The sequence below is a fragment of the Cadophora gregata genome (genome assembly GCF_030347475.1).
Source record: "Cadophora gregata isolate MNR1 chromosome Unknown scaffold_9, whole genome shotgun sequence".
Lineage (NCBI taxonomy): Eukaryota > Fungi > Ascomycota > Leotiomycetes > Helotiales > Ploettnerulaceae > Cadophora > Cadophora gregata.
In genome coordinates, this window is record NW_026695932.1 from 1607714 (window position 1) to 1633950 (window position 26237).

Genomic DNA, 26237 nt, shown 5'->3' on the forward strand with positions numbered 1-26237 from the left:
TTTTATAGGGTTTTTTCCTTTTATAGCCACTTCCAGTTATAAGTACCTGATCAGTATTAGCTCCATTTAATTCCTAACGTTTTAATTTATCTAATAAATTAGAGAATAAGGATTCTAAGTTATAAGAGTTACTATTAGTCCGTAAAGACTAAGTTATATTAGCTACTAGGCCTTCATAGCTCTCGCTTAAGTTATTAAGCACCTAAGCGATTATTACCTATTTAGGCAACTTAAGGTTCTTAGCTTTTAGCTGATCGCTTAGCTGTTTTACCTTATTTAAGTACTTCTCCATAGAGTTATACTTTAATAGGTGAGTATTAAAGAACTCTTAGTATATTAGGAACTCAGAACTAAACCCTTTTAAGGAATATAGGTTCTTAAGAGATTCCTAAGCCTTATTAGCTCGCTTAATATATTATATTTACAAAAGGGGGCCATCCTCTATAAGTAATTGGATATTAGAGAGAGCTTTATTATTTGTATCTTCACTTACTTTATTAGTCGCTGTAATAGCGTTTAAAGCTTCCTTAGTAAGGAAAGCTTGCATACGAAGAGCCTAAATAGGGTAATTAGCCGAGCCGCTAAGCTTAGCTATAGTGATTTTCTCGGTAGACATCTTTATAGTATGTTAGTTTATTTTTCAACGAGTATTTAGAAGGTTATTAACTTAACTTTGGAACTATAAGGGTATTTATTTATCTAAAAAGTCTAAATTTTTACTTATTAGTTATAAGGTATATAAAGAGTATTTATACTAAGTTTCAAGGGAAAATACCTTTTATTTATCTGGAAACGTTTGAAGTGTTGATTTAAGCGAGCTTAAGCGAGCTAACAAGTCGCTTAGGGGTATCAGAGGTATTAAAGGAGATATCAGCGAATATATCGGGTTTTTATTAACTGAATTTCCTTAAGTTTTTTTATTATTAGTTATTTGTTTTTCAAAGTCTAGTTATTAAAAGTTTGAGAGTAAAATACCTTATAGTTCTTAAGAAACTTTGAAGTGTTATATAAAGACTTTAAAAAGTCGTTTATTTCTAGTATATTAAGTTATTTTTATAAGTATCAGATATCAGGGGTTATATATACCTTACTTATCAGATCAACTAATAAATATAGAGAGAAAGGTGTATTTATAGGTATAAAAAGAATTAAGAGGTATTTTAAGGATTAAGGATAAAAGGTATTAACAAGTAGAATTCAACTCGAACTAGTCGGTAGAATTCAAAAACAAAGAATATAAGTGATACTCTAAGCGAGAGAGTGTAATTAAGGTAAAATAGAAGCTCCTGATTAGTTGATTCAAGGTAAAATAGAAGAAGTTGCTATCAGAGTCTTTATTACGAACCCCTTAGCGCTACAGTTCAGTTAGCACCTATATAATAATAAAATCATTAGTAGTACTATAAGGGTATTAGTACTAATAAGGGAGTAGTACTATCGATAGGGTAATACTAGCTAGGGAATAATATAAGATAAACGAATAGTACTACTATATACTCACGCTTTAGTAGTAATAATTACTTAGATTATAGTAGATAATAAGTCACGTGATAGATCCCTGGATCCCTGGATCCTCTTATAGGAAAACAGATCTAAGGATCTAAGGATCTAGTATCCTAAGGGATCTAAGGCGAATAAAGGTTCTATATAAGACTAATATATCTACTATTAGATAAGAGCTTCGTGCTTAACTTTAAATAGTATTTTAATACTTAGTAACTATCTTCCTATCTATATAATATACCTACCTCTTAATTATTAGAGATTAACTATAGCTTTCTGTATTTATAGCGAGTAAATACCGGACTATTACACTTTAAGTACCTTCTTATTAGAAGTACTAACTCACGAAGATAATATATCCTCTATTAAAGAATTATCGAATAACTACTCGACTTCTACTAAGGTCTTCGACCTAAAGAATATACCTAAGATCACTACCCTGGATCTTTATAATAAAGACTGATCTAAGCTTAGAGTATATCTTACGTAGGTTAAGCTCTATATAGGCTTTAATAGTTACTAGTTCGCTATAGAGACTAATAAAGTCCTTTAAGCTTTATCTTTTCTCTAGGGATCTACTTTTAACTAGATTAAGACCTTCCTCTTAGATTATATTTAGAACTAAACTAAGGATAGGAGAGTCTCTATAGTAATAACTAAGGAATCCTAGAAGATCTTTATAACTTTTGAAGGTTTTAAGTATAAGATTAATTATATCTTTAGCGATATTAATTAGAACTATACTACTGAACGGAATATCTAGAACTTAAAGCAGGTTAGGTTAGTAATTATATATACTACCGCCTTCTAGTAATTTACGAATCAGATTAGCTGGAATAATAACGCTCTTCGGGTATAGTACTATAAGGGGTTAAAGGATAGAGTAAAAGATAAGATAGTAAGATTAGACACGCTTACTAACTTATAAGAACTTATTGAAATAACTATTAAGATTAATAACTAAAACTATAAGAGGGCACTTAAGAGGAAAGGCTAATACCGCTCTGGAATATATATATACTAAGGAAAAGGAGGTAATAATAAGAAACTATTCTACCCTTAGGAAATAGAACTTAATATAACGTTTTAGAAGCTAAGTTATTAAGGAAAGCTATATAATAGCGGGTTATCTAAGAAAGTTATGAGTAAGTGATAAGAAAAGAAGCTATACTTTAAATATAGCCTCCCTAGTTATATGGCTAGCTCTTATTAATAAAAGAAGTTGTAGATAGATAAGAAATATACTAATGTAATAGGATATAGCTCTTATAATAAACTAATATAATAACTCGCCGCGATATATTAATATATAACTATAAACGAGCTCGAGGAGAATCATATCTATACTTAGTTAAGTGATTTTAACGATAGTAAGTGAGATTCCGTAGGTATTATAGATTAGCTCGAGTAGACCGTTGTTAGTACGCCCCCTGAGAACTATATATATTAAGGTAATAACAGCTCTAGACTAGACGACGATATAAAGCTAATACTAAGTAATAGCGAGGAAGAAGCCTAGGAGCTAGAGTAGACTCCGGAACTAGGGCTACCTTAACCTGAACTCTTAGGACTAAAAGTAGGTGAAATTTAGGAAGTTACTTAAAAGGAAGAAAGCTTGTATTAGGTTAGCTGTAATACTCGCTACTAGACTAATATAGCCACCGGGGTTACTTATTAAGAGCTAGGTCTTATTAGCTTAGGGGATCTACCGTAAGAAGTAAAGTATAAAGTAGTCTACTAGGACTATAAGCGGATTAGATAGAGGATAGCCGGAAGCTAGGAAGGACTAATAACCTTCATATAGCACTTATTACTCTAGAATACCGCTATTCTTAACGCTAGCGTGCTACTGGAGGTAGGCGAGGAGTAGGAGATTATAGCAGAAAGCTGATATTATAAGATATAGGTCTATATTAATAATAATAGCCGATACTATTATAAGATATATAACCTAGTAATATACACTGAACTCGGAATAGGGCTTATATATAAGGTTAGCTTAAGCTATAGTAATTGAAGAGTATAGGAAAGTATCCTTGATTATAGTGTATATTAGGAATATTTCTATATATAGTAACTTACTGCTATTAGAGATAAATATCTCACGTTAGAAGTTAAAATTAAAGGAGTTAAGCTTTAGGTAATAGTAGACTCTAAGGTATAAGGGAACTTTATATCTCTTACTATTATACTTAAGTATTACTTATTAACTGAAGTAAAAGATAAGGGATATTATCTAGTACTAGCGGATAGTAAAGTTGCCTCTAATAGACTAATTAAGGTCTAGACTGCCCTAGTTTATATAAGTATTACCGGATATTCTAAAATAATCTAATTTAATATTATTAGGATTAGAAAGTATAATATTATCTTAGGGTTATTATAGATAGAAAAGTATAATCCTATTATCAATTAGCAGATAGGAAAACTTAAGTTTAGTTATTACTAAGACTACTATTATCTACTAGGAATAGAAGTAGTAAGTATTCGAGAAGTTAGTACTACTTTTAAGGAAGAGCTCGGATACTAAGATAAGGGTTTACTAATAAAGGATATACTATTAGTATATAAGAAGTTTATAGTACTATTTAAGGAGGAATAAGGTATTAAGGCCTTATTAAAACATTAGGATTATAATTATCAGATTAAGTTAGAACTAGGTACTAAACTAATATTCTAACTACTTAAGGAATATTCCGTGATAAACTTAATAATAATTAAGTAATATATTAATAAAAACCTAGTGAAAGGATTTATCTAAGAGTCTAAATCTCTATAGGGGAGTAATATCTTATTCGCAGAGAAGAAAAACAGAGGATAATAAATATATATCGACTACTATCGATTAAATAATACTATAAAGAAAGATTATTATATACTACTATTAGCTAAGGAGCTATAAGATAGACTCATTAGAGCTAAGATTTTCACTTAGCTTAACTTATAAGAAGTATATAACCTTGTTAGGATAGTTAAAGGAGAAGAAGAAAAGATAGTATTTCGCACTTGTTTTAGTTATTATAAGTATATAGTTATACTCTTCGGCTTAACTAACGCACTAGCTATATTTCAGCGTTTAATTAATAATGTTTTATAGCCTTACTTAGATGTAATATATATATGCTATTTAGACGATATACTAGTCTACTTTAAATTAGAGGAGTAATATATAAAGGATATTATAGCTATTCTCTAAAGGCTAAAGGGCGCCTACTTATTACTTAAACTAAAGAAGTGTAACTTCTATATAGATAAGGTTATTTTCCTAAGCTATATAGTTACTACTATAGGATTAGCTATAGATCCTAAAAAGATTAAAGTAATTATCGAGTAGATAGAGCCTATAAATATTAAGGAAGTATAATTATTCCTTAGGTTTACTAACTTCTATAAGTGATTTATTAAAGACTACTTGAAAATCGCCGGGCTACTTACAGAGTTAACCTATAAGGATAAGGAATTCTATTAATCTGATAGCGTATAAAAGGCGTTTAAGGTACTTAAAGTAGCTTTTATTATAGAACTAGTACTTACTTCCTTTACCCCTAATAAAGAAATACGTATAGAGATAGATTCTTTAGACTATACTATTAGAGCTATGCTTAGCTAGCTAGGTAAGGACAGAAGATAACAACTAGTCGCTTATTATTCGCAGAAACTATCACTAGTAGAACTTAACTATAATATATATAATAAGGAGTTACTAGTAATTATAAATATAGTACGCGAATAGAAAGTCTACCTTAAAAGCGCCGCTTATAAGGTACAGATCCTAATAGACTATAAGAATCTCATTTACTTTATAACTACTAAGAAACTAAACTAATAGTAGGTTCGTTAGTACGAAATACTCTCTACTATTAAGCTTTAAATTTCTTATATTAAAGAAACAGAAAATACTTGAGCTAACGCTCTAAGCCGGAAACTAGAGTATCTTGTAAATAAAACCTATAAATCCTACACTATACTACGGAAAGATAACGATTTATTAGTTATTAATAGCCGATAGCTAGCTACGATAGGATAGCTAGTCGTAGAGAAAATCTGGAAAAGCTACGCTAATAACCTAGTTATAGCTGAATAACGATACTAACTAAGTGAAGAGTTCTCTTTCTCCTTAGAAGGAACTCTCTTATTCTAGGGACGAATCTATATACTTACTAGGGATAAGATAAAATTCGTTACGCACTAGTATAAGCTGCTTACTTATAGATACTAGGGGGTAGCTAAGATACTATCTAGGCTATCCAGGGAATACTACTTCCTAGGTATAAGGAAGGTAGTTAAAGATATAGTAATATCGTGTGATATATATATCCGGAATAAAGCTATATATTATACTCTATATAAACTCATGAAGTTATTAATAATACCACTTCGCCTATAGAAATTAATCGCTTTAGATTTCATAGTTAAGCTACTACTCTTGAAAGACCTAATTATAGGAATTATATACGATTTAATCTATATAATAACAGATAAGTTCATGAAGTATATATATATAGTACTAGTACTTAAGATATAGAACGCGCCTATAATAGCGTAGGTATTTCTTAGGATAATCTTCATAAGCTATAGAATACTAGATAAGATTATCTTAGATAAAAATAAGCTCTTTACTTTAAAGTTCTAGAAAACTCTTATCACGCTCTTAGGGATAAAATAGAAAATATTAACTGTATTTCACTTGTAGACTAATATATAGATAGAACGAATTAACTAGATAATAGAGACTTATCTTCGGTATTATATAAACTATAAATAGGACAACTAGGTATAGTTACTTCCACTTGCCTAGTTTATATATAATAGCGCGGATTAAGAGACTATTAGAGTATTACCGTTCTATACAAATTATAAGTATAATCCTATAGTATATAATCCACTAATAACTAGTTAGGGGACCGTGTAGGAGGCTATACTATAGGTAGATAAGCTTAAGTAGCTCTATAAAAAATTATTAGCTGATATTCTCTTTATCACGTAGAGATCTGTGATCTACTATAATAGAAAGCGTAATATAGGACTAATACTTAAGGAGAGGGATAAAGTCTACTTACTTAGAAGGAATATTATAACTAAGCGACTAAGTTATAAATTAGATTATAAGAAGCTAGGACTATTTAGGATTACTAAAGTTAAGGGACTAGTTAATTATTAACTAGCTCTACTAAAAATAATAAATATCTACTTAGTATTCTATATATCTCTCCTTAAACTAGTACCGCTAGGAGTACTACTAGCTCTTATTACTAAAATATAACTGATTAATCTAAACACTGAATATAAAGTAGAGGCTATTCTCGACTATTAGTATTTCTATAGTAAACTAAAATATCTAATTAAATAGAAAAGGTACTTATAATTAGAAAACACTTAGGAACTTAAATCTAACCTCCGCTGCCCTAAGCTTCTATAAGGATTCTATTAAAGAAATCCAGGTTTACTTAGAAGGAAGGGAACTTAAGGTTAGGGGCTAGGCCCTTGAAGAAAGACGCTAGGTAAGCGTTAGGTTTAAAGGCAGGGAACTAAGAAGTAGGATTATCCTTAATAGGCTTAGAGGGAGGCGTTAGAGGGCGAGTAGGAGTCACGGTTTTTCCTATTTTAAACTGATATATAAGTTATTTAGGAGTAAACCTTTTAATATACCCTAAGGTATTATAATTATAACGCTTTAAGTAAATACACTTAGAGTATCGTTTTGAAATAGATAAATCTAAGAAGTAGGTATAAGAAAAGCTATAGCAGAAGGAATAAAGCTTTATAAGTTATATAGCACGCTTAATATAAAGCGCGAGCTAAATACTCTATTTTTTCTTTATCTAGGTAATACTTGATTTCTTTATAACACTAGATATAATAGATAAGGAAGATAGTTATTAGTAACTATCGATATTTCTTAAGGTTATACTTAAGTATAAGGACCACGCTAAGCTAAGAGGGGGATAGTATTATAAACCCCTTAGCGCTATAGTTCAGTTAGTATCTATATAATAATAAAATTATCAGTAGTACTATAGGGGCATTAGTACTAACGAGGGAGTAGTACTATCGATAGGGTAGTACTAGCTAGGAAATAATATAAGATAAACGAGTAGTACTACTATATACTTACGCTTTAGTAGTAATAGTTACCTAGATTATAGTAAATAATAAGTCACGTGATAGATCCCTAGATCCCTGGATCCCCTTATAGGAAAACGGATCTAAAGATCTAAGGATCTAGTATCCTAAGGAATCTAAGGCGAACGAAGGTTCTATATAAGACTAGTATATCTGCTATTAGATAAGAGCTTCGTGCTTAACTTTAAATAGTATTCTAATACTTAGTAACTATCTTCCTATCTATATAATACACCTACCTCTTAATTATCAGAGATTAACTGTAGCTTTCTGTATTTATAGCGAGTAAATACCGGACTATTATAGTCTTATAACCTGAAAAGTAGAGATATTTAGAGTATATAATAATTCTATTACTTCAGGGGGATTTCTAGCTCTATATATCTACGCCCTATTTCCTAATTCAGTATAGTATTAAGCTAGCTCTTATTACTTCTAAAACCGGAAGGTTTCAAAAAGCTCTAGCTTATAAAACCGGTAAATTCCCGAAACAGGAAGGAAACTTTCTAGTTTCTAAAACACCGGAATTTACCTTAGCTTCTAAAACACCGGAATTTTCCTTATAAGGTTTCCTAGCTTCTAAAACATCGGAATTTACCTTATAGCTTGTAAAACACTAAGAGTTATATATTCCGAAACTATACTAGGAATATCTAACTCTAATACCTTCAACCCTCCAGATATGTCATGCCACAGGAGACGGAAGCAAGCATCGACGCGGGGCTGTGCTCGATCATTGGTGAAAGGAACATGCCCAACTCTATCGAAGGCAGGTTTTTGGTACGTTTGTTGAGACCTTCTTCCTCTGTTGAGATGACCTTGGTCTCCAAATTATCTGCTTTTTCATGTCGATGTTTGTCCCAAAGAACGCTAGTTGCACTGGGAAAGTCGATGTGGCCATACATGCCAGTCCAGTGTAATGGAAGGTGACTGAGCTTCTGTCGGTGCGGGTCCAATAATCCAAAAAGACCATCGCTGAGGCATGGGCTGTTCTCCCGCGCAAGTAATCAGTGGATTGCTTTTGAGAGAACAATAATTATTTTTGCGCAATCCTTGCTGACAGCAGAGTTGGTGACGAGGTATCGATGCAGTAGATTAGTGTCAATATTACAGGAGAACGAAACAGCTTGAGAGCCCTGACTATTGCTGACAAAATTAAATGCCTCCACCATTGCTCCAGCTGCAGGATCGGCAGAGACAGTCGAAGGGCCTGCCCTTGGTGGGTAATGACCGGGATGAATAGCTCTGCCAGTCTAACTTGAAAATCCGCCGATATGTTTGCATGTCTATCAGACTACAGATGTGGCTTCGTCTGCAGTGTATTCATTAGAGTCCTTAAGTCGGAGATCATTCGCTGCTTCCATCCTCAGTTATCATCGTCCAAATTATTGCGGTCCACAGTCCAAAGTTTTCGGTGCTCTTTGAATCATTTTGGACTGGCAGGTTCTCCATGAGTCTTTCCAAGAACTACAGCCGGCTTTGGCTGCTTGCTCGCTCCTCGAAATCTCTTCCATTTGTTCTCATCTCTGCGCTCCACTGCCACCGCCCCTCACTGCCACCACCCGCTTCGCCTCAACTTCCTCTCTTCTCAAGCTCTAGCCCTTTTCTTCCTCTTCCGCTCGCTCGACCGCCTCCATGCGGCGGCTATTCATATCTCGATCTCAGTAGCATAGCTGGCTACTGTATTATCCAATCGTTTGTTTCGAAATGCTTGATCCGGTGGATGAGTGGGCAACTGTAGCTGGAACTGCACGTCTCTTACCAAGGCCAAAGACGCGTCCCTATACCGATGAGGAGAATCATAAGGAAGGGTAGCTACAGTTTATAAGAAGCTGCGTCGAGCATTTTTCGTGGCCAATCAAATAGTCAAGGGCTAGGAGCCCTTAGAGGACGCAGCTCCCACGGCATCCAAGAGGGCCACATGAACAAAAAGCTTGGAAATGACAAATTTTAGAACATGTGCGCCTCTGCCGGTCTCTTGGAAACTTCGAATGGGCTGTCTTTCCAGAACGACAACCAGTCATGTTGCCTGGGTATAAACCAAGCTTGATAATGCGGGAAGCCGCAGGAACAGCGAAGTCGCTCCTAGTTTGCAAATACGGCCATGAGATAGGAACAAAGCCCTAGAAGCAGATGTACTCGATATAACAGTCCATGTACCTTTGATTGGTTTGAAACAGGGTCATTTAATGAACACTGCTCATGCAAAACGGGTAACAATATTTGGTTGTGTCAGAGATTCCCATTGCTTTGCTGGGAGACATCGATTCTCTTCTGCAGGAGTTACGGCTTCGCCTTGAGAGCGGAGACAAGGCCTGGATCTCTAGCTGGTAGTCTGAGAGGTCCGCAAGCACAACCTCTGTTGTAATCAGATTCATCATGTTCGATGAAGTGCTGTCGTCCGGACCTGCAGGTGAGCAGAGCACATCGATTTTGGGAATGAACCCCGGCAGGTCGGGGCCGCTAATACAAGTTCGTATTCGACGCAATATACGCAGTACAAGAGTGACATGTCGCGGTAGAAATGAATCCTCACAAAGCCTTGGAGTATTGACACACGGGAATTCAGGATCCGAATGGTCGCTAATATGAGACTATTGCTCGTTCACAGATTCTCGGTAGCTGAACAGGAGCACTGTTACTCAGGGGGTCAGTTCGTCGTTCCTCTTGGTGAAATCAGAGGCTCGCCGGGTTCATCCGAAAGGAGTTTGGAGAGCTGCTTGTAGAACCGGTCAGGGACGAGCCCCAAGACGTACTGTAGCAGCCGTGATAATAACCTTGGAAGCCAAGAGCACGGAACGTCCTCATGTTGCTCAAAAAGCAGCTGCATGAAATTGAGTCGGTATTGGCGGGCGACGGCATCGTTGCTTAAGGTGGGCAAAGATCATGTTGCAGAAAAGGACGACAATAGCATGGTTTGTGGCAATACACACTTTGATCTGGTGTGAGATGACCTTTCCACAGGTGGGTCAAAGGGAACTAACTACCTACCTAGGTAGGCATAAGAGGGAAGATTGAATTGAGCGAGTCGAATGCCATCCAAGGCAATGTAACGTAAATTACAGACAGTACTGAACAGATAATCTACACGAACCTTTGGACGATGTGCATAATGTATGCAGTCGACACCTCAAGACAGCTTGATGGCAGGGTGCGGGGTAAAGAGAAGCGAGGAGGCGAGGGCTGGGAGGTTGGGCTGGTATCCATGCGTGATATGGACCTGGACCTGGTCCTCGACCTGCTCCTGATAGGTAAGTTAGGTAGGTCTGCCAGTTCAGTACTGTACGGAGTACTGTAATTTACTGTAGGATAAGCGCCAAAGAGCTTCTTGCGGTCGCAGTTCCAATAATTGGCCTCCGGCTCCGGCTCCGGCTCCGGCTCCGGCGCTCTAGCGCTCCGCTTGCAGCACTGTACTGCGTCATCCGTGCAGTGGATGCAACGGCCAGGTCCATGATTACGGGTATATTTGAGCTCCGTGAGGTCACCAGGGCATTTCAGGGCATGTCCGCCCCCGCAGAGCAGGGGGGCGGGGTTGCATCTTCGAACATGAACATGAACATGAACATGAACATGAACAGGATCATGAACCGTCGAGGGTCTTCATGCCGACCAAGACGGGTAAGGTATACCTTAATCATAACGTGCTCGTGCTTGTGCTTGTGCTTGTGCTTCTCCTTCTACTTGCACTGCCAAATGCTGTCTTCCTTCAGGTTCAAGCTCTTAAAGTCAACAAAATAAAACAGCACATCTCTAATCTCTACTGTACCTAGACAGCCGTGCAACTATCCACTTGGTGAAGCGCTGTATTGTCACTGGGTTTTGGCCTCATTTCGCCTCTAAGGTACTCGTGCCTCGCCTCGCCTCGCCTCGCCTCTATTCTCCTTGACGTCTTTCCCTACCTACCTACCTTAGGACCTTTACACTGGGCCCGGCCGGACTTCTCCCGGACAAGCCTCACCTCACCTCACCTCACCTCACCTCACCTCACCTCACCTCACCTCATCTCACTTCCTTGTTTCCCTGCCTTCAGCGCAGGACGACATCCCACGACACGGACGGACGTTCTCTGTTCTATTCTATTCCGATTCTGATTCTGATTCTGTTCTGCTGCCCTGCTGTTTCTGCTCCACCTACCTGCGCCTGCGCCTGCAGCTAGAGGTAGTTTAAGTTAGCCGACTCGACCTCCTCTACACTCTACAGTACTCTTCCCTACCTACACACCTTACTGTATTCAATTCAGAAGGCGTCAAGCTCTCGATCCTTCTCATCCCCTCCCTGCCCTCCGTCTATCTTAGTAATTCGCCTTCTTCCTACCCTCTCCTCCCAACCTCCACAACTACACCGATCTGAATGTCTGTTACTCATCAGTAATAATTTCTGTTCCTGGCTTGCGTCAAATCTCCTGGAAACCAGCGCCGTGCTGTGTAACAGAGGAGAGGCAATGGCTTCGGCTGGGGAGGATGTATACGCGACTGTGAGCTGCCCGTGCGCTCTTTTCCCCCACTGTCGCATACTGACTAAATCTCTGCCACAGCTGCTTCTGAACGACTTCTACCTTCCAGGTAAGACTGGCTGCCACAGTTCGATAGACTATTACTTACTGGAGCTTCAAATGCAGGTGCTCTAGTGTTGGCGCATTCCTTACGAGATGCTGGCACTACCAAGAAATTGGCCGTACTGGTCACCACTGAATCAATCTCTGCAGATGCGATGGTCCAGCTTCAGGTAGGTCCACCTTTGCAATTGTAGATTCGAGGACTCTCTAACACCCCGCAGAAACAATTCGACTTTATCATTCCTGTCGAACGAGTTGTCAATCAGTCACCGGCCAATCTGCACCTCATGAATCGACCTGATCTACATTCGACCTTCACCAAGATAACGCTGTGGAAGCAATTGCAGTTCCGCCGGATTGTGTATATGGACTCAGATATGGTTGCTCTGCGTGCTCCAGACGAGTTGTTTGACTTGCCTCAAGCCTTCTCTGCGGCTCCTGACATTGGATGGCCTGACATCTTCAATTCAGGTCTGATGGTATTGAATCCGAACATGGGTGATTATTATGCTTTACTCGCCATGGCAGAGCGGGGGATATCGTTTGATGGTGCAGACCAAGGCCTCTTGAACATGCACTTCAAGAATAACTTCAATCGCTTGAGTTTTACTTATAATGTCACTCCCTCAGCTCACTACCAGTATTTACCAGCATTTCAACATTTTCAATCGAGTATCAGTGTAGCACATTTCATTGGCCAGGAAAAGCCTTGGAGCCAGGGAAGGGAAGCGCATAAAGGCTCTACTCCTTATGACCAGATGGTGGGCAGGTGGTGGTCAGTCTATGACCGACACTACAAAGAATCGGTACGATCTGTCATTTCTCCATAAGTTCCCAGCTGATTCCAAAAGTCCGTCCGAAATAGCGCGGGAGGTTCTTCGTTGATTGTGCAATACCATACGAAGGGAGAGTTCCTTCCAATCGTGCCCATAGTCTCGAGTGGGCGCGAGTATCAATCTGATGAAACTGATAGTGAGATATTCCATCCGACCGCCGGAGGGCCGTTGCATGAAACAACATCAGAAATTCTGGAAGAAGTGGAAGAAGCTTATGTTCCGCCAGTTGAAACAGACCTGGATAAGGGCGACGAGCCAGAAGCTCAACATGAGATCCAGTACTCCGCATGGGATGCCAGCAGGTCAGTGTTCCTAATCGAGGGAACAGTACGGATGCTGATTAAGTGCCAGAGCCCCTCCACCAACGGACTCTAAACCAGAGGCTTCGAATTTCCCAGCGACACACTATGACATGTCTTCCGACTTGACTCCGTTCAAAGCCCCTGAGCGCTATCCTGATCCTCCAAAGAATATGTACTATGAAGTGCCAAAAACACCAATGTACCAAAAGCCGGCACCTATATTCCCATGGGAGATGAACGCCCCCAAGCCTACAAGGGTTTTTCCTGACGATAACGTACCATTGGATACTGAACACCCCGATAGCGGCGATCCAGAATCTGCACTAGGAGTGGAGGAGCGAGACAATACTCCTACCACAGTCACTCCTACTACTCCTACCATCTCACTCACGCCTGCTGATCCTTGGCAGACTTACACGCGTGGGAATGCTTGGGACGACATCCCCGAGATCGAACGATACATTGGAAATCTGCAAAAAAATCGGAAGGGTAATATCCAGGTACTTCAGGGGTACGGCTCAGGTATAGAACAGGTGTCCAGTCTGGGTGCGAGGAGACACAGTATGAGGCTCACAGACTTCCCTTCAGAGCTTGAACGGCCTAGTCTGCCCGTGACTCCTGCCCCGATTCGGAGACCTAGTTTTTGGGGTGAAGAGAGAGACAAGGAGGGTGAACTACCAGCCGCGGAGGGAGTTCCTTCGCAGGAGGACTGGGTACTCTTTTCTATCCTTTTACGTGAGGTGTTTTTCTTACTTTTGGCAGGATCCGGTGGTACAGCTGGAGCAGCTAGCTCGACGACAGTCAGACGTGCTAGCACATAAGTTAGGAACAGATGGCAGCCCTGCACGAGAGATTCCCCTAAGGCCCCTTCCCTACGGTTCAGAAGGGGTTGTCTCTCCAACTTATGTAGCTCAGGCGCCGCCTAGCGGCAGAACAGATTTGAACGATGTTCCCAGAACTGCCGTGGAGGAACCTAGTTATCATGGACCAGGAGCAATGTGGGAGAAGGATGAGACATTTCCGTCAAATGAGCCCCTCAAGGACCGAGCGAAGAAGAGCGAGATGTGATTGACAATTGATGCTTGATGCCCTACGCTTTGGCAAAACCATGTACATTATGACTGCTTTTATGGTCTCTGGCATCGCTGGCGGGGACACGTCTCTTGTCGAGCATTCATCATTTGCTTTTGCATCGTTCCGTTTCGTATGATATCATTGCAGTCGCATTTGTGCAAATTTTGGTTTATATAATAATGCGGTGGAGGGAACAGAGACTTACTGTTCTACGACTGTACATATCAGGCACTAGGAGAGTTGAGCAGGGCCATACTTGGCACTATGAAGCATGAGAACAGTACATGTATTGACGAGGGAGCGGTCTTTGGCTCCAAGCATCGGCGAGGGAACTCCTTATCTCCCAAGGAACCTAGGTAGTTTTGGTAGATACGCTGCGTTTGTAGTTTGTAATATGGCGCATGCACATTTCAGGCAAGAAGGGTAATTCTGATTGAGGAGAGGATCGGAAATCTGTCTGAAATCGACATTCCGTATCCACCTAGGTATATTTCTACATCCATGTTTTATATTTATCAGACGGGGCTGGGCCAGCCCTCCGTAATGGCATGGGATGAGGCCAATGAGCAGCTGCGAGACGACAAGGGACGAGCACCGTTTCGGACCGGGCCCGGGGGTGACAGGATGCGATGAATCGATGATGGCGAGGATGGGATGGAAGCGAGTAGCGTACCGGTGGAGCCGCATCTCTGACCTCATTGTTTACTCTCGTTACCTCTCCTCTCCTCTCCTCTCCTCACAAAGACATCTTCAACTCTCGTCCAAAGGGACCGGCTGAGTCCCATCGTCGAAGGAATAAACTGCTCCATTGCCACAAGGAAGCCGTCCAGACGCGTTTGCATTCGTGCCCAGCCACCACGGCTCCACTTGCGCCATTTGTCGCTCGACTCAAGCTCACCGCCAGATCTTGTTTGTGAGTGTCAGTGTTGATCGCATCGCATGCCAACTCCCCCAGACTTGGCTCCGTAGCTACCTAATCCTGCCTCTGGCTCTCATACGCTGCTATCCAATCCCCGCTTCTCCCCCGCTCACTGACATACCTTTATTCATCCCCATATTCAGCATGGTCAGGATCTCCCGAGCATCATCTCTCTTCCTTTCCTGATTTATTGTCTCGGTTCGTATTTTATTCAACATAGGTCTTGGATCTCCAGAACAAAATGGCACACAACCCCGACCTCACCAGCAGCATTACCATGCATCCACATCCATTCCACCTCCACCCGAATCGATCGGAGCATGCGACCAGTCGAACACACACTCCCATACAATCTACATCTTTCGCAAAGCCAGGCGCAAGCACTGCCTTTGAAGCGGTCACTCCCAACCCCGAAGAACACGATCCCATTTCACGGCACACCTCTACTGTATTGAACGACCTGGAAGAACAGAGATCTCCGCGATACACCCGCGAGAATGATCCATACAAGCTGTCTTCGGCATTCAAAGATGCAGGCGAGCTGCAGCTTATCGCGGCGAATACCTCTCGGAAGCGCGATGGCTGCGGGCCTATCAAGTTCAACCGGGATGCCAAAAGGGCAAGGCTGGTCCAGAAGTTCTACGAGAGCCAGAATGAGAATATTGAGCGGATGCTCAAGCCTGTAGAGGCCCATTGCGCGGAGGCAAGGGAAGAAGCTGGCGAGGACCGACTGAAATGGCAAATTGCCGTATAGTGAGTGTCGCCGTAGTGTTTCCTTTGCATTCAAGCCTGTGTTCTAGACGTGGGGGCTCTACTGTCTCCAAATTCAAGTCAAATGATGTTGCAGCTGGAAAGACGCTTAACTTCAACCTCGTATGGCAAGCTGCCAACTAGCTGCTTTTCAACATGCAGAACATTCAATCAAATTGGTTGATTTGTAAAAAATCATCCAAAGAGGCCCAGATACTGCTGAATATTCAGCCTACTGCTTTCGCATCGCGCAATACAGCCGATTGGTCTCGAAGCTGCTCAATTGCCTCGTAGTCTGCTGAAATTTTCGACTGTGTCGTGTTAGTGGAAAGTTGTGCTGACCTCGACATCTTCCATAGCGGGTCCTTTGGTGCAAATATCGTCCTGGCTGGCTTGCAACTCTATGGTGCTGTGACTTCAGGCTCACTCTCCCTGATTACGACTATGGCGGATTCTATATTTGATCCGATGTCGAATATCACCTTGATACTTACCAACCGCGCTGTCAAGCGTGTCGATCCAAACCGTTTTCCCTCTGGTAAAGCCCGCTTAGAGACAACTGGGAACATAGTTTTCTGCTTTATCATGACAACCGTATCATTCATCCTCATTGCATTCTCATGCCGCGAGCTTGCCGATCCTCCCCAGGGCGAAGTCAAGAAATTTCATCTTCCATCCGTCATTGCCGTTGCGACAGCCTTTCTCACCAAGCTCTGCCTTTTTCTCTACTGCTGGGCTCTCAAAGACAAGTACTCTCAGATCAATATTCTCTGGCAAGATCACCGGAATGATCTTCTCATCAATGGCTTTGGTATCCTCACCTCCGTCGGTGGATCGAAGCTGAAATGGTGGATCGATCCCATGGGGGCCATTATCCTCTCCTGCATCATTACATCTGTCTGGCTTCACACCGCTTTCACCGAGTTCATGCTTCTCGTTGGAGTTACGGCCTCGGTCGAAACGCAGCAGCTCATTACCTATGTCTGCCTGACCCACTCTGCTGCGATCGAAGGAATCGACACTGTCCGAGTCTACCATTCCGGCCCAAGACTGATTGCTGAAGTCGACGTGGTCATGAATGCATCTTCGTCTTTGAGAGATACGCATGATGTTGCCGAAGAATTGCAGATCAAGCTAGAGAGCTTGCCCGATGTCGAGAGAGCTTACGTCCATGTTGACTATGAGACAACCCATAAGCCGGAGCATGCTTACAAGAAAGACATCTAAAGTACATTGTCAACGGAGGTGCATTGAATAATTGGAAAGCGTCACTCCTATGATGATGGCCATGAACAGGGAGTCTTCGGGTCCTGGCGCTGGTGGTTATTCAGTATACCAACCGACCTTTTAACAAAAATCGTTGCAGTTCACAGTCAGCGCATGATTTTCCACCATTAAAAAAAGGGTATACTGATTCAGAGTAAAATTTTTGGCAATTCTTTGTGCCATGAAAATTAGACCAATATAGTCATGACAATGCCCTTCTCTCATTCCTCTGAAAATTCTTACTGCAAATCTATACCCTGATACTGTTGCAACTCACATCGCTCTACCTTGGATAGCATTTTAGCCCCGCTGTTCTAAGTAGACAATTAGAATGCTTCATCTGTGAGAATGCCAAGCTGGTTTACTCTCTTGCTCGGTGATTATCACTTCAAGCGCAATGACAATAATCATTGTAACAATGAATGACATTAAGTTTATAAATAGTATTTAACATGAACAAATCGATGCAAATGTTGCGGGTTTCTTCACTGTGTTGTATCTGGATATGGGAATGGCGCTAAAAATTAGCGAATGCAGGACTGGTATCATCGGCATGGTAGATGGTCATAGCTCGTCACTCGGCTTTTCACTGCTGGTGATGACTTTTAATTTGGGTTTGACGACGACTTTGAAATAGTACGCTACACCACAACTGTACTTCTCTTCACACTACTGGTGGCATCCTTCCATCACTACAATGTTTACTCAGACTCTCGCAGGCGAACGACAATCCAGCAGTTGAATTCCCAATCCAAAACAAGAACGGTTTCGAGCCGCTGACAGGGATAATCCAATTCTGCGAGATGATGTCCCAGATACTCAGATCTCTTCTTGTGAGCTCCAGAATCACCGTTTCACTTGCACCTGCGGCCAGGGTAGCCGTCTTTTCGAAGGCCCGGAGTTGGATGATTGGTGTGTCCCAAGGATTGTCACTAGGGTATTGTACGTACACCATTACGACTTCCTTTCCTGCCACGGTGCCGGTGTTGGTCACTTTAACGGAAATTGTGAACATTACGTCCCACTGGGAGAAGTTAGCGTGGTTACTCACACACATGTTCCTGAAATATTATAGAATATCGACAAAAAATGCTCACCAAAGCTGGATTACCGCCCTGATCACCACCAGCAACAGGATCGGGTTGTGGGGTGGTTTGATATCCGATGGGGTAGGTGAATGCCTTCTTTGATGATATGTCTTGCGGGTTATCGAGGTATGGATAGAGATACCGCCAGATCTTGTCGAATCCTGTTGGCCATGCTACCTCGGCAGGTAAGGGGATTGCCTTACTGTACGTAGGAGCTGATCCCTTGGGCCTTCTTGCCGGAGGAACAGAAGTCATGGCTTTACCAGCGGTGACAGTAGCACTGGTCTTGGAGAACGTTGTATACGACAGGCCATGACCGAATGCATAGCGAGGTGGAATGGCGAGTTTGTTCAGATACCGGTAGTCGATGTACAATCCCTCGGAGAAGGTGTCTTGTACTTGGAAGAATTGGAATCCCATGAGGCTGACTGAGGCTGGGTAGTCTGACTCAGTCTTGGGAATTGAGTATGGAAGATGTCCGCTCGGAGAGTAGTCTCCAAAGAGGATATCTGTCAGTGAGTTTCCAGCCTCCTGTCCTGGTAGATGTGCAAAAACAACTGCTTTCACGGACGGCAGATCAACCCAGCTCTCCACTAGAATGGGACCGACGGTATGTACAACGACGATGACTGTCGAGTATTTGGCTGCTGCTGCTTTGACAAGATCATCTCCCTTGTGCCACGCTCGTAAACCATCAGAGCTTCTATCGCCATTATTCATTTCCACCGTATACTGGTTTTCACCCGAATCGCTACTGATAAAGACGATAGCGATATCTGTGGGCATGGCAATGATGCCGGACGGGAATGAATCAGTATTGTAGTAGGTGGAATTGGCGGCTTTGAGCTTGATGGCAGTGATAGGATCGTCCATATATGGATAGTTTGCAGTTCCTACGTAGCTAGTCAGCAGTTGTCCATGTCGCTATTTGCGGAAAACCTACCACTACCCCAACCCATGCCAAGCGTTCCTTTGTTACACGAGCGTTGATTGCAAGAATTGATGCCGTCCGGATTCTTCTGGGCATCCGTGCCAAAGATCTTGAGTACTGATTTGCTTGACAGTGGCAGCGTTTTGTTGTCGTTCTTCAGCACCGTGATAGCCTCCCTTGCAACTTCTCTGGCGACAGTGGCATGGTTTCCTTGCACATTGACATACTCATTGACAACGCAAGTTGGCGAGAATAGAGCGCCTGGATAGCAGGGGCCACTGGCATCAGCAGTGTTGGCTGAGAAGTTTGGCTTTGGGAAGCTCGGATCGTCTTGCCCGAGTTGATACCAAGTAGCAACGATTCTTGTGACCATATCATTCAAACGTTCCAATGGGACAGTACCGTTGAGAACAGCGGTGGAGAGTTCGTAGCCCCAGTACGTGACTCCAAACAGTGGAACCGAGCCGTCGCCTGGCATAGCCATGTCCAAACCAGCCAGAGCTGAACTAACTCCGCCGATCTGAGCCAACCAGTCACTCATAATCTAAAGGCATTAGTAGATTGCCTGACATGTGGCGGTGGGTGATCAACTCACAAGCCCTTGAAATCCCATCTCGTCCTTCAAAATGCCGTTCATCATTTTACTGTTTTGAGATGAAGCACTGCCGTTCACATCCTTTGGATTGTCAGTTGTCATCTGTGGGCGCTATCACCTGCGAGTCACTGACATTATACGCAGTCATAACTGCTCCGACTCCTGCTCTGATGCCATCCGCAAATGGCCACCCATAGAGCTCGTGAAGCGTTCTATCGTCAAGATTGCTACTCAGTGCTTTCATCAGGCCATGAGGCGGAATATCCATGCGATAGGCTTCCTGCTCATTCGCTATAAAATGCTTGATAGTGGCAATCACGCCCATGTCCTGTCATGTGCTAAGCCCAATGCCCAGGAACAACAAGGTGAAGGCCCTCCTCACCTGAATGCCTTTGATCGTTTCTACTCCACCCCAAGACTGAAGTACGGGATCAGCTCCGAATCCTTCCCAATTTCTTCCTCCACGAGGCTTCCGACCAAGTGGTCCAACAGCCGGCTAACCTAAGTCAGTACCATAACCGAGCATTTTGTTTACAACGGATGAGAGAACGCATACCCCAAGTTGAATGTTCACACCCTTGCCACGTGCTTCGGCACCAATAGCAGCTCCTCTTGCATAAGCCAGGGCTTTATTCCAGGTTGCACCTACGGTTATTCCAGCAGGAAAAGCAGTAATATTATCAGTGGCAGCAATACCAAGAGCAGAATCTTGTAAGCATAGACTTGGAATACCGAATCGAAGGGCTGACCCGGTATTACCAATGCAGCGACCCATGAGCAGTCCAGTTCCAGTAGTAAGGTTGACTTTTTCAGCCAAGGTCATGTTCGCAACGACCAATTGTGCTTTTGCGTATGATGCAGACCAACTTGGACTCCACCCACCCTTTGGAGTAGGGTAGTAAGGACTCGCAACGAAGCCTGCAGGCACATCGTCCCGCTTTTCTAAAGATGTTCTTTCTTGATTATCCAGAAAGAAGATATTGGACGCAAAGTCTGGACGATTGACGAGTGCGCTGCTCAATAACAGGAGGGCCGGGAAAATAGAAACTAGGCTAATTCGCGCCATTTGGGCCACTGTCAAAACAGTAACGACTGGTAGAAAAGATTATGGTTTAATCAGACTCCTGGGTATCTCCTCAAACGCGTCCTGGGAAAGGGAAAATACCAGAAGCTTGCAATGAGAGCTGAGCTGTGAGTGGCAAGATGGGGCAGAACGAGAGTGCGTCCCGTACAATATATGGAAGGAGCTCATGAAAAGCGCAAATCGCCCAGCAGTCAAAGTCTGGCTCCTTCAAGGACAACCAGGAGTAAAGGACGGTCATTGCGATAGCAATAACCCAATTCGGCGAGGGCTCCGTCATGTAAGACATGGGGTTTGGGGATGGAAACGAAAAGCGGCACCCATTGACACCATCTTGGGAAGCCTCCGGTAGTACTCACATTTTGAGTGATGAACAGTCCTCAAAAACATCAAGAGTTATGATGCTGAAACACTATATAATCTTGTTCGCCATGTGCAGTTCTTGGCGCCAGAAATCCATTGCAGTAGTAAGCCTTCATGAGCGACACCTTTTGAAACCGTCGAGAGCGTATCGATTCAGTGCCGCCTTTTGCAACTATTCGGAAGGCGGTGTTGAGTTGGCGCCTGATCGACTTGAAATTGCGGTGTCCCCAAAGGTCCATGAGGACGCGGCGATGTTACCCTACTCAGAGCCAATCTAGTTGTTACAGGGTGCATACAGGGAAATTCTGACCCCACAAACGTCATGGACCGGGTCACCAAGGAGCCACAAGGCTAAAGCAGCGAAAGCGGGAAGGGTTCCTGCTCGTGCTCAGAACTGACAGGATATTTCCAAGGTTGTTAGGTGGGAATTGTAAAATGCCATAGGAAAGATTCGGATATGCTGCCGCCCCTTGTATCTCATCGGCTATATCCTCTCTTGTCTCCAGGTGCCAGAGATCGCTTGCACCACCCTGATGTTTTTGATAGTGATTATCCGTATTCTGACTTTGTTCTGGAGGTGACCTCATGACCTACTTGGGCTCTGTCCACATCATCGGCGTTAACTCCACCTCCGGCTTCACAGTGGATGTGTCCGAATCCTAACAACCAGGGTTCAGACTTCGATACTCGCTCGCAAGATCCTTAACTCCCACAGGGTATTAGGGACCATTGTCCGTCCCTCCACGCTCGTACGGAAGTAATCCAGGTTGTGTAAGGAACGTGGCTTCTCCGTGTTCACCGACATGATGGAGGTATCCTAAAATGCTAACCTGATAATGAGGATTCGTATTGTCCTTATCTCATAGGCCTACTATCTTGGCAATCAATATTTCGTGGGACGATCCGTGTTTTTGTGCGATTGGAAGTAGGACTGCGGTCCAGAGCGGAGACATGTGCAGCAATGCATAATGATAGTAACCACGGGTGGAATCAGCACACCCTTTATCGAAATTACAACAGAGACAACTATGATCTGCAATCGCCTTATGCATGTATAATGATGTACTGAAAGTCCCAACATTCGAGTGGATGTGTAATGCCTCGCTTACCCATGCTTTTTTCTCATATGTCTGTGAATAAGGTAAACAAACCCATTCCCGCTTGTCTTTGGTCAACCGACACTCCCAAGTCAATAAGACTTCATATTGTCGCTGATACAGCTTCTTATGCTCGATCCCCACCTTCCTCGTGTGTTAGTCGCTCAATATTGTATTTTTAGCTCCGAGTTTGCGAGCAGAGTATTATCCAAGGTCTTCTTCGTCAAAGAACCATGAAGTTTGATCCACATGAGTACAGCCGGTCTAGACCAGTTCCTAGCAGATCATACTTTCAGAGGCGAAGGAGAAAGTTTAGATAGCATTGTGTTTTCATTGCAGAAATCGAGTATTTAGCAGGTAGGTGGTGTTGGACAATCCAGCATACGTTCCTCGACCTTGGAGTGCAATTGCGTTCATTATGTAGTCGAAAACCTGAGCGTCTATTTGGTTCTCCGCTTTATCAGATCGAGTCGTTTGCTGGCTCCATGATTTCGCAGTTTGTATTCGTGCTCGTAACTCTCGAACTCGGAATTGCGGTAGTGTAGAATTCGGGTAACAGGAGTAAGAAATCACAGTTGACAATCTAGGCTCGACCGAGGTAAGGTGTCAATTTAATAGTGTTGACTTGTTGTGTATACAAGAGCGTCAGGTTAGACAGAAACTTCGCTACCTGACGGAACCGTTGCACCCGTGGCTTGCGAGACTCCCATTCAAGATAGAGCCAATATTCGAGTTCTATGGCGCGTCAACTTCCCAACCTCTCCGGATTCTAACAAGCAGATGTTCAAGCGGCGAGAGATGAAAAGACTAATCTTTGATATCAAAGTGGATATGACACCGCTTGGATCGATATATGTTGAAGTAAAACATGATAAAGGCTCGCTGTTCCATTTGTCGCACCGTGAAATCTGAATGCTCCACCAAGGGGAGGGACCCCAGAATGAGAATTTTTTTTGTGCAGTCCATACTATCCCTGATCAAGCCTGCTGTACTGTTATATCAGCTCATCCCAAAATACTCAGGGCGTCACGCCAGCGACAGGTGAGCCTCTAATTGGTGTAAGCGACTAGATGCGAGCGTTTCAAACAACTGCAATCATATGGGTCAGAAGGAAAGCGAAAAAACATATACGGAGTACAAATTTCAGGCAACGGCGAAAGAAGGAACGACTTCAATTGCCCCTCAGTCAGCGTCACGAATCTTATCATGTCCAATGAGTTTAGTTCCAACGTTTAGCGGGAAACACTCGCAAGAAGGGCATGCAGGAGCTGATCTGACCTGCATTCTGACTGTTGCTTATTGTCTCGCTCGTTGATCGGGCAAATACCGCGCGTGAGATGAGTTGGAAGCACCATGTCGTCTTCCCTCATTGATTTTCCGTGCGTAGACAACACTTGCGCGACGAGGACAATGAAGACGAATATGTGAGGATGAGTTTTTCTTTTCTTTTCAATTACTGTTAATACTAGAATAATGTGCTACTCGCCTCCAGGACGATTGCGTGTTCGCAACCCCAGCATCCCATGCTCGCACTGCACGGCAGTTTAAGCGCCCTCACACAGCTTGCTTGTTGTCCGACATCCTAGAGGCGTCCTAGGATTAAGGATACAGTACATGCAATGTGTGAGAATATAGTGGGATGAGCTACAGCCCTTTCCTTCCGGTTTCCCCATCATTCTCATCCCGAAGCCAACCGTCATCCAGACATTCCCGACTCGCAAGAATGTCCTGATCTCGAAGGTGGGGGTAACGCGTGAATAGGTTGCCGTACAAGTAGGGCAGGTCGACCTAACATTGCATCGTCGATTTCGCTCAGCGAAAACGTGTTGCTGAGGTCTGTTATCGTGTTCCCCGTCGCCGTCAGCACGCAAGCGTGCTATACTGAGAAGGGCCTGCTTGCAGGCCCTCCAGCCCGGTAAGTCCATTATTCCCAATCTTATCATGACCATCGCAGTACCCTGAACCCCGATCTAGACACAAAAGAGACATCAAGCCATCCATTGGCTGAGATGAAAGTCATTGGTATGAACCATGAAAAGACCGTAACAGACATGACCGCGTGACGAACGAGATCGGGAGCTAAACCCCGAATCAGAAAGAAAATCAAAAATATATCTTGACGCGCCGGCTCCTGCATTGCTGCGTGTTCCCCTTCTTGGGTCCTTCTTTATAGATTCGAGTTTCCCGGAAATGCCCATGAAATACCCCGCCCGGTCCTGCCAAATGCTGTAGAAAGGAAAACCGAGCTAGCGGCTGTGTTGTGATATATTATCAAGAAACTGACATGCAATCCGACCCAAAAAGCAAAACTCGCTACGCTAAATTATCAACCAGACGAACAAAGGAAAACCAGCATTCATTATGTACTTAAGAAAGGCAAACAGGGGATGTTCTGTTGCTCCCGAACATGTCGTTTAGTCGCTGATGAGTTTGATGCAAGAACGCCGATGTACACCTCGATTAGGTATCTTTATGCCGCTAAGTTTCGCCCGACGGTGGTCTATTCAAACGGATTTTTGGATGCCAGTATTCAAGAGTGAAGCCGTGTGTGGAAACGATCGTTGGTGCCCGTGCTAGTACCCAGAATGGGCAGTAGAGTAGTTTGTGAGAGTACTGGGCCTTGGTTGTCACATGGTGGCCGCATACTCTTGGTACCTGTCCCAGCTATGGCCAAAATTTCCGTACCCAGCACTAACACCGCATTGCTGCTGTGCTAACATACTTGGGAGCGGAAGGGACGGAATCGGCGCACTGACTTGAGGCGACGAGTAGAAGAGCCCCGAGGTCGAGTATGGCTGGCTGTAGGATGGAGTAGGGGACGGTAATTGTATTTCGTGCAGTCCCATGCTAGCCCATAATGAGTTCGAGTCGACTGATGACGTCGTGCTTGGACTCGAAGAGATCACTCTCCAAGATTCGACAGGTGCAGGTACCGATACTGAGAGATTAGATTGCGACCACCAATTCACTCCAGCAGGTGAGCTGGGCAGCAATGGGGGTGGTCGAACAACATCGATAATCCTGGGTGGCGGAGGTAATAATGGAAGGAAGAGACCCATAATATTGGACTTGACCTCCTCACTCTTCCCACATAGTAGCTCCCCAGCACCATCTTCCTCAAGACCTTCCAGGGCAGAAACATGAGTCCGGTATACAAACTTGTTGATGGCTTGGATAAACTCCTCGTGCATCTTCTTGACTTGTAGCTCCTTTTCAGACCAGTTGTACGTGTTGGCGGAAATGTCCACACAGTGTATGTCTTTGTGATACTCGATCAGGGCTTCTATTGAGTCTGGCGTGAGCTTGAATGCAACCTCGTTCCGCAGTACCATATCGACATGGACAATGTATGCTTCGATGTGAAGGAAGTGGTAATTGAACAGAGCTTCAATCAAAGGGTTCTCATCCTTGCGCAATTCCGATTCTGGAGCCTTCGGTACCATGAGCGAGGTGAGAGTCCATATCGCACTCGATGATGACAATGTTTCTGTTAGACATCTCTGATGTTGAGGTACACTGTTGAGAGGACGCTTGATACGGTTTATACGCTTCAGCGTTTGTGTTAACCATGGCTCCACCTTTGAACTAAGAACGACATTGACGGATGTCGCTCGAGGCGCGAAGGCTGCCGCCGAGGCTGGTAAAAGCTGAGGAGGCATCGGGAGGTTTGTGTGGGGGTAGGACACGAGAGTGAGATCGAAAACAAGAAGCGACAAGTGGTTCGAGGATGGCGGATATGGAGGCGTGTATGAAG

The 26237-nt window shown here is 43.1% G+C and overlaps 4 protein-coding genes across 4 annotated transcripts; 2 read left to right on the plus strand and 2 right to left on the minus strand.

The window, feature by feature from the left end:
* Positions 1-11353: 11353 nt before the first annotated feature.
* GLG2 (glycogenin glucosyltransferase) lies at positions 11354-14387 on the plus strand (the record flags this gene model as incomplete). The annotated part of the gene is made up of 6 exons (XM_058508511.1): positions 11354-12100; positions 12161-12351; positions 12403-12987; positions 13033-13319; positions 13369-14032; positions 14082-14387. The coding sequence occupies exons 2-6, from the start codon at positions 12337-12339 to the stop codon at positions 14385-14387; spliced, it is 1857 nt and encodes a 618-aa protein (XP_058356198.1). The 5' UTR covers positions 11354-12100; positions 12161-12336.
* A 1166-nt stretch (positions 14388-15553) lies between these two features.
* Positions 15554-17289, plus strand: ONS95_014832 (uncharacterized protein; the record flags this gene model as incomplete). Its single annotated transcript, XM_058508512.1, has 2 exons — positions 15554-16065; positions 16422-17289. The coding sequence occupies 2 exons, from the start codon at positions 15554-15556 to the stop codon at positions 17287-17289; spliced, it is 1380 nt and encodes a 459-aa protein (XP_058356199.1).
* Positions 17290-17915: 626 nt separating this feature from the next.
* On the minus strand, positions 17916-20894 carry ONS95_014833 (uncharacterized protein). The gene is made up of 5 exons (XM_058508513.1): positions 20499-20894; positions 20076-20438; positions 19943-20023; positions 19360-19891; positions 17916-19309 (listed from the first exon to the last, which is right to left on the minus strand). Exons 2-5 carry the CDS (start codon positions 20265-20267, stop codon positions 18372-18374), a joined length of 1743 nt encoding a protein of 580 aa, XP_058356200.1. The 5' UTR covers positions 20268-20438; positions 20499-20894; the 3' UTR covers positions 17916-18371.
* A 4216-nt stretch (positions 20895-25110) lies between these two features.
* ONS95_014834 (uncharacterized protein) lies at positions 25111-26142 on the minus strand (the record flags this gene model as incomplete). The annotated part of the gene is made up of 1 exon (XM_058508514.1): positions 25111-26142. The coding sequence occupies one exon, from the start codon at positions 26140-26142 to the stop codon at positions 25111-25113; it is 1032 nt and encodes a 343-aa protein (XP_058356201.1).
* Positions 26143-26237: the final 95 nt, after the last annotated feature.

Coding starts and splice junctions, on each gene's coding strand:
- ONS95_014833 (XM_058508513.1), bottom strand. CDS start 20,267: ATGGGCGTGATTGCCACTATCAAGCATTTTATAGCGAATGAGCAGGAA. Junction 19,892..19,942: donor AGATGGGATTTCAAGGGCTT/GTGAGTTGATCA, acceptor TAATGCCTTTAG/ATTATGAGTGACTGGTTGGC. Junction 19,310..19,359: donor TGGCATGGGTTGGGGTAGTG/GTAGGTTTTCCG, acceptor CTAGCTACGTAG/GAACTGCAAACTATCCATAT.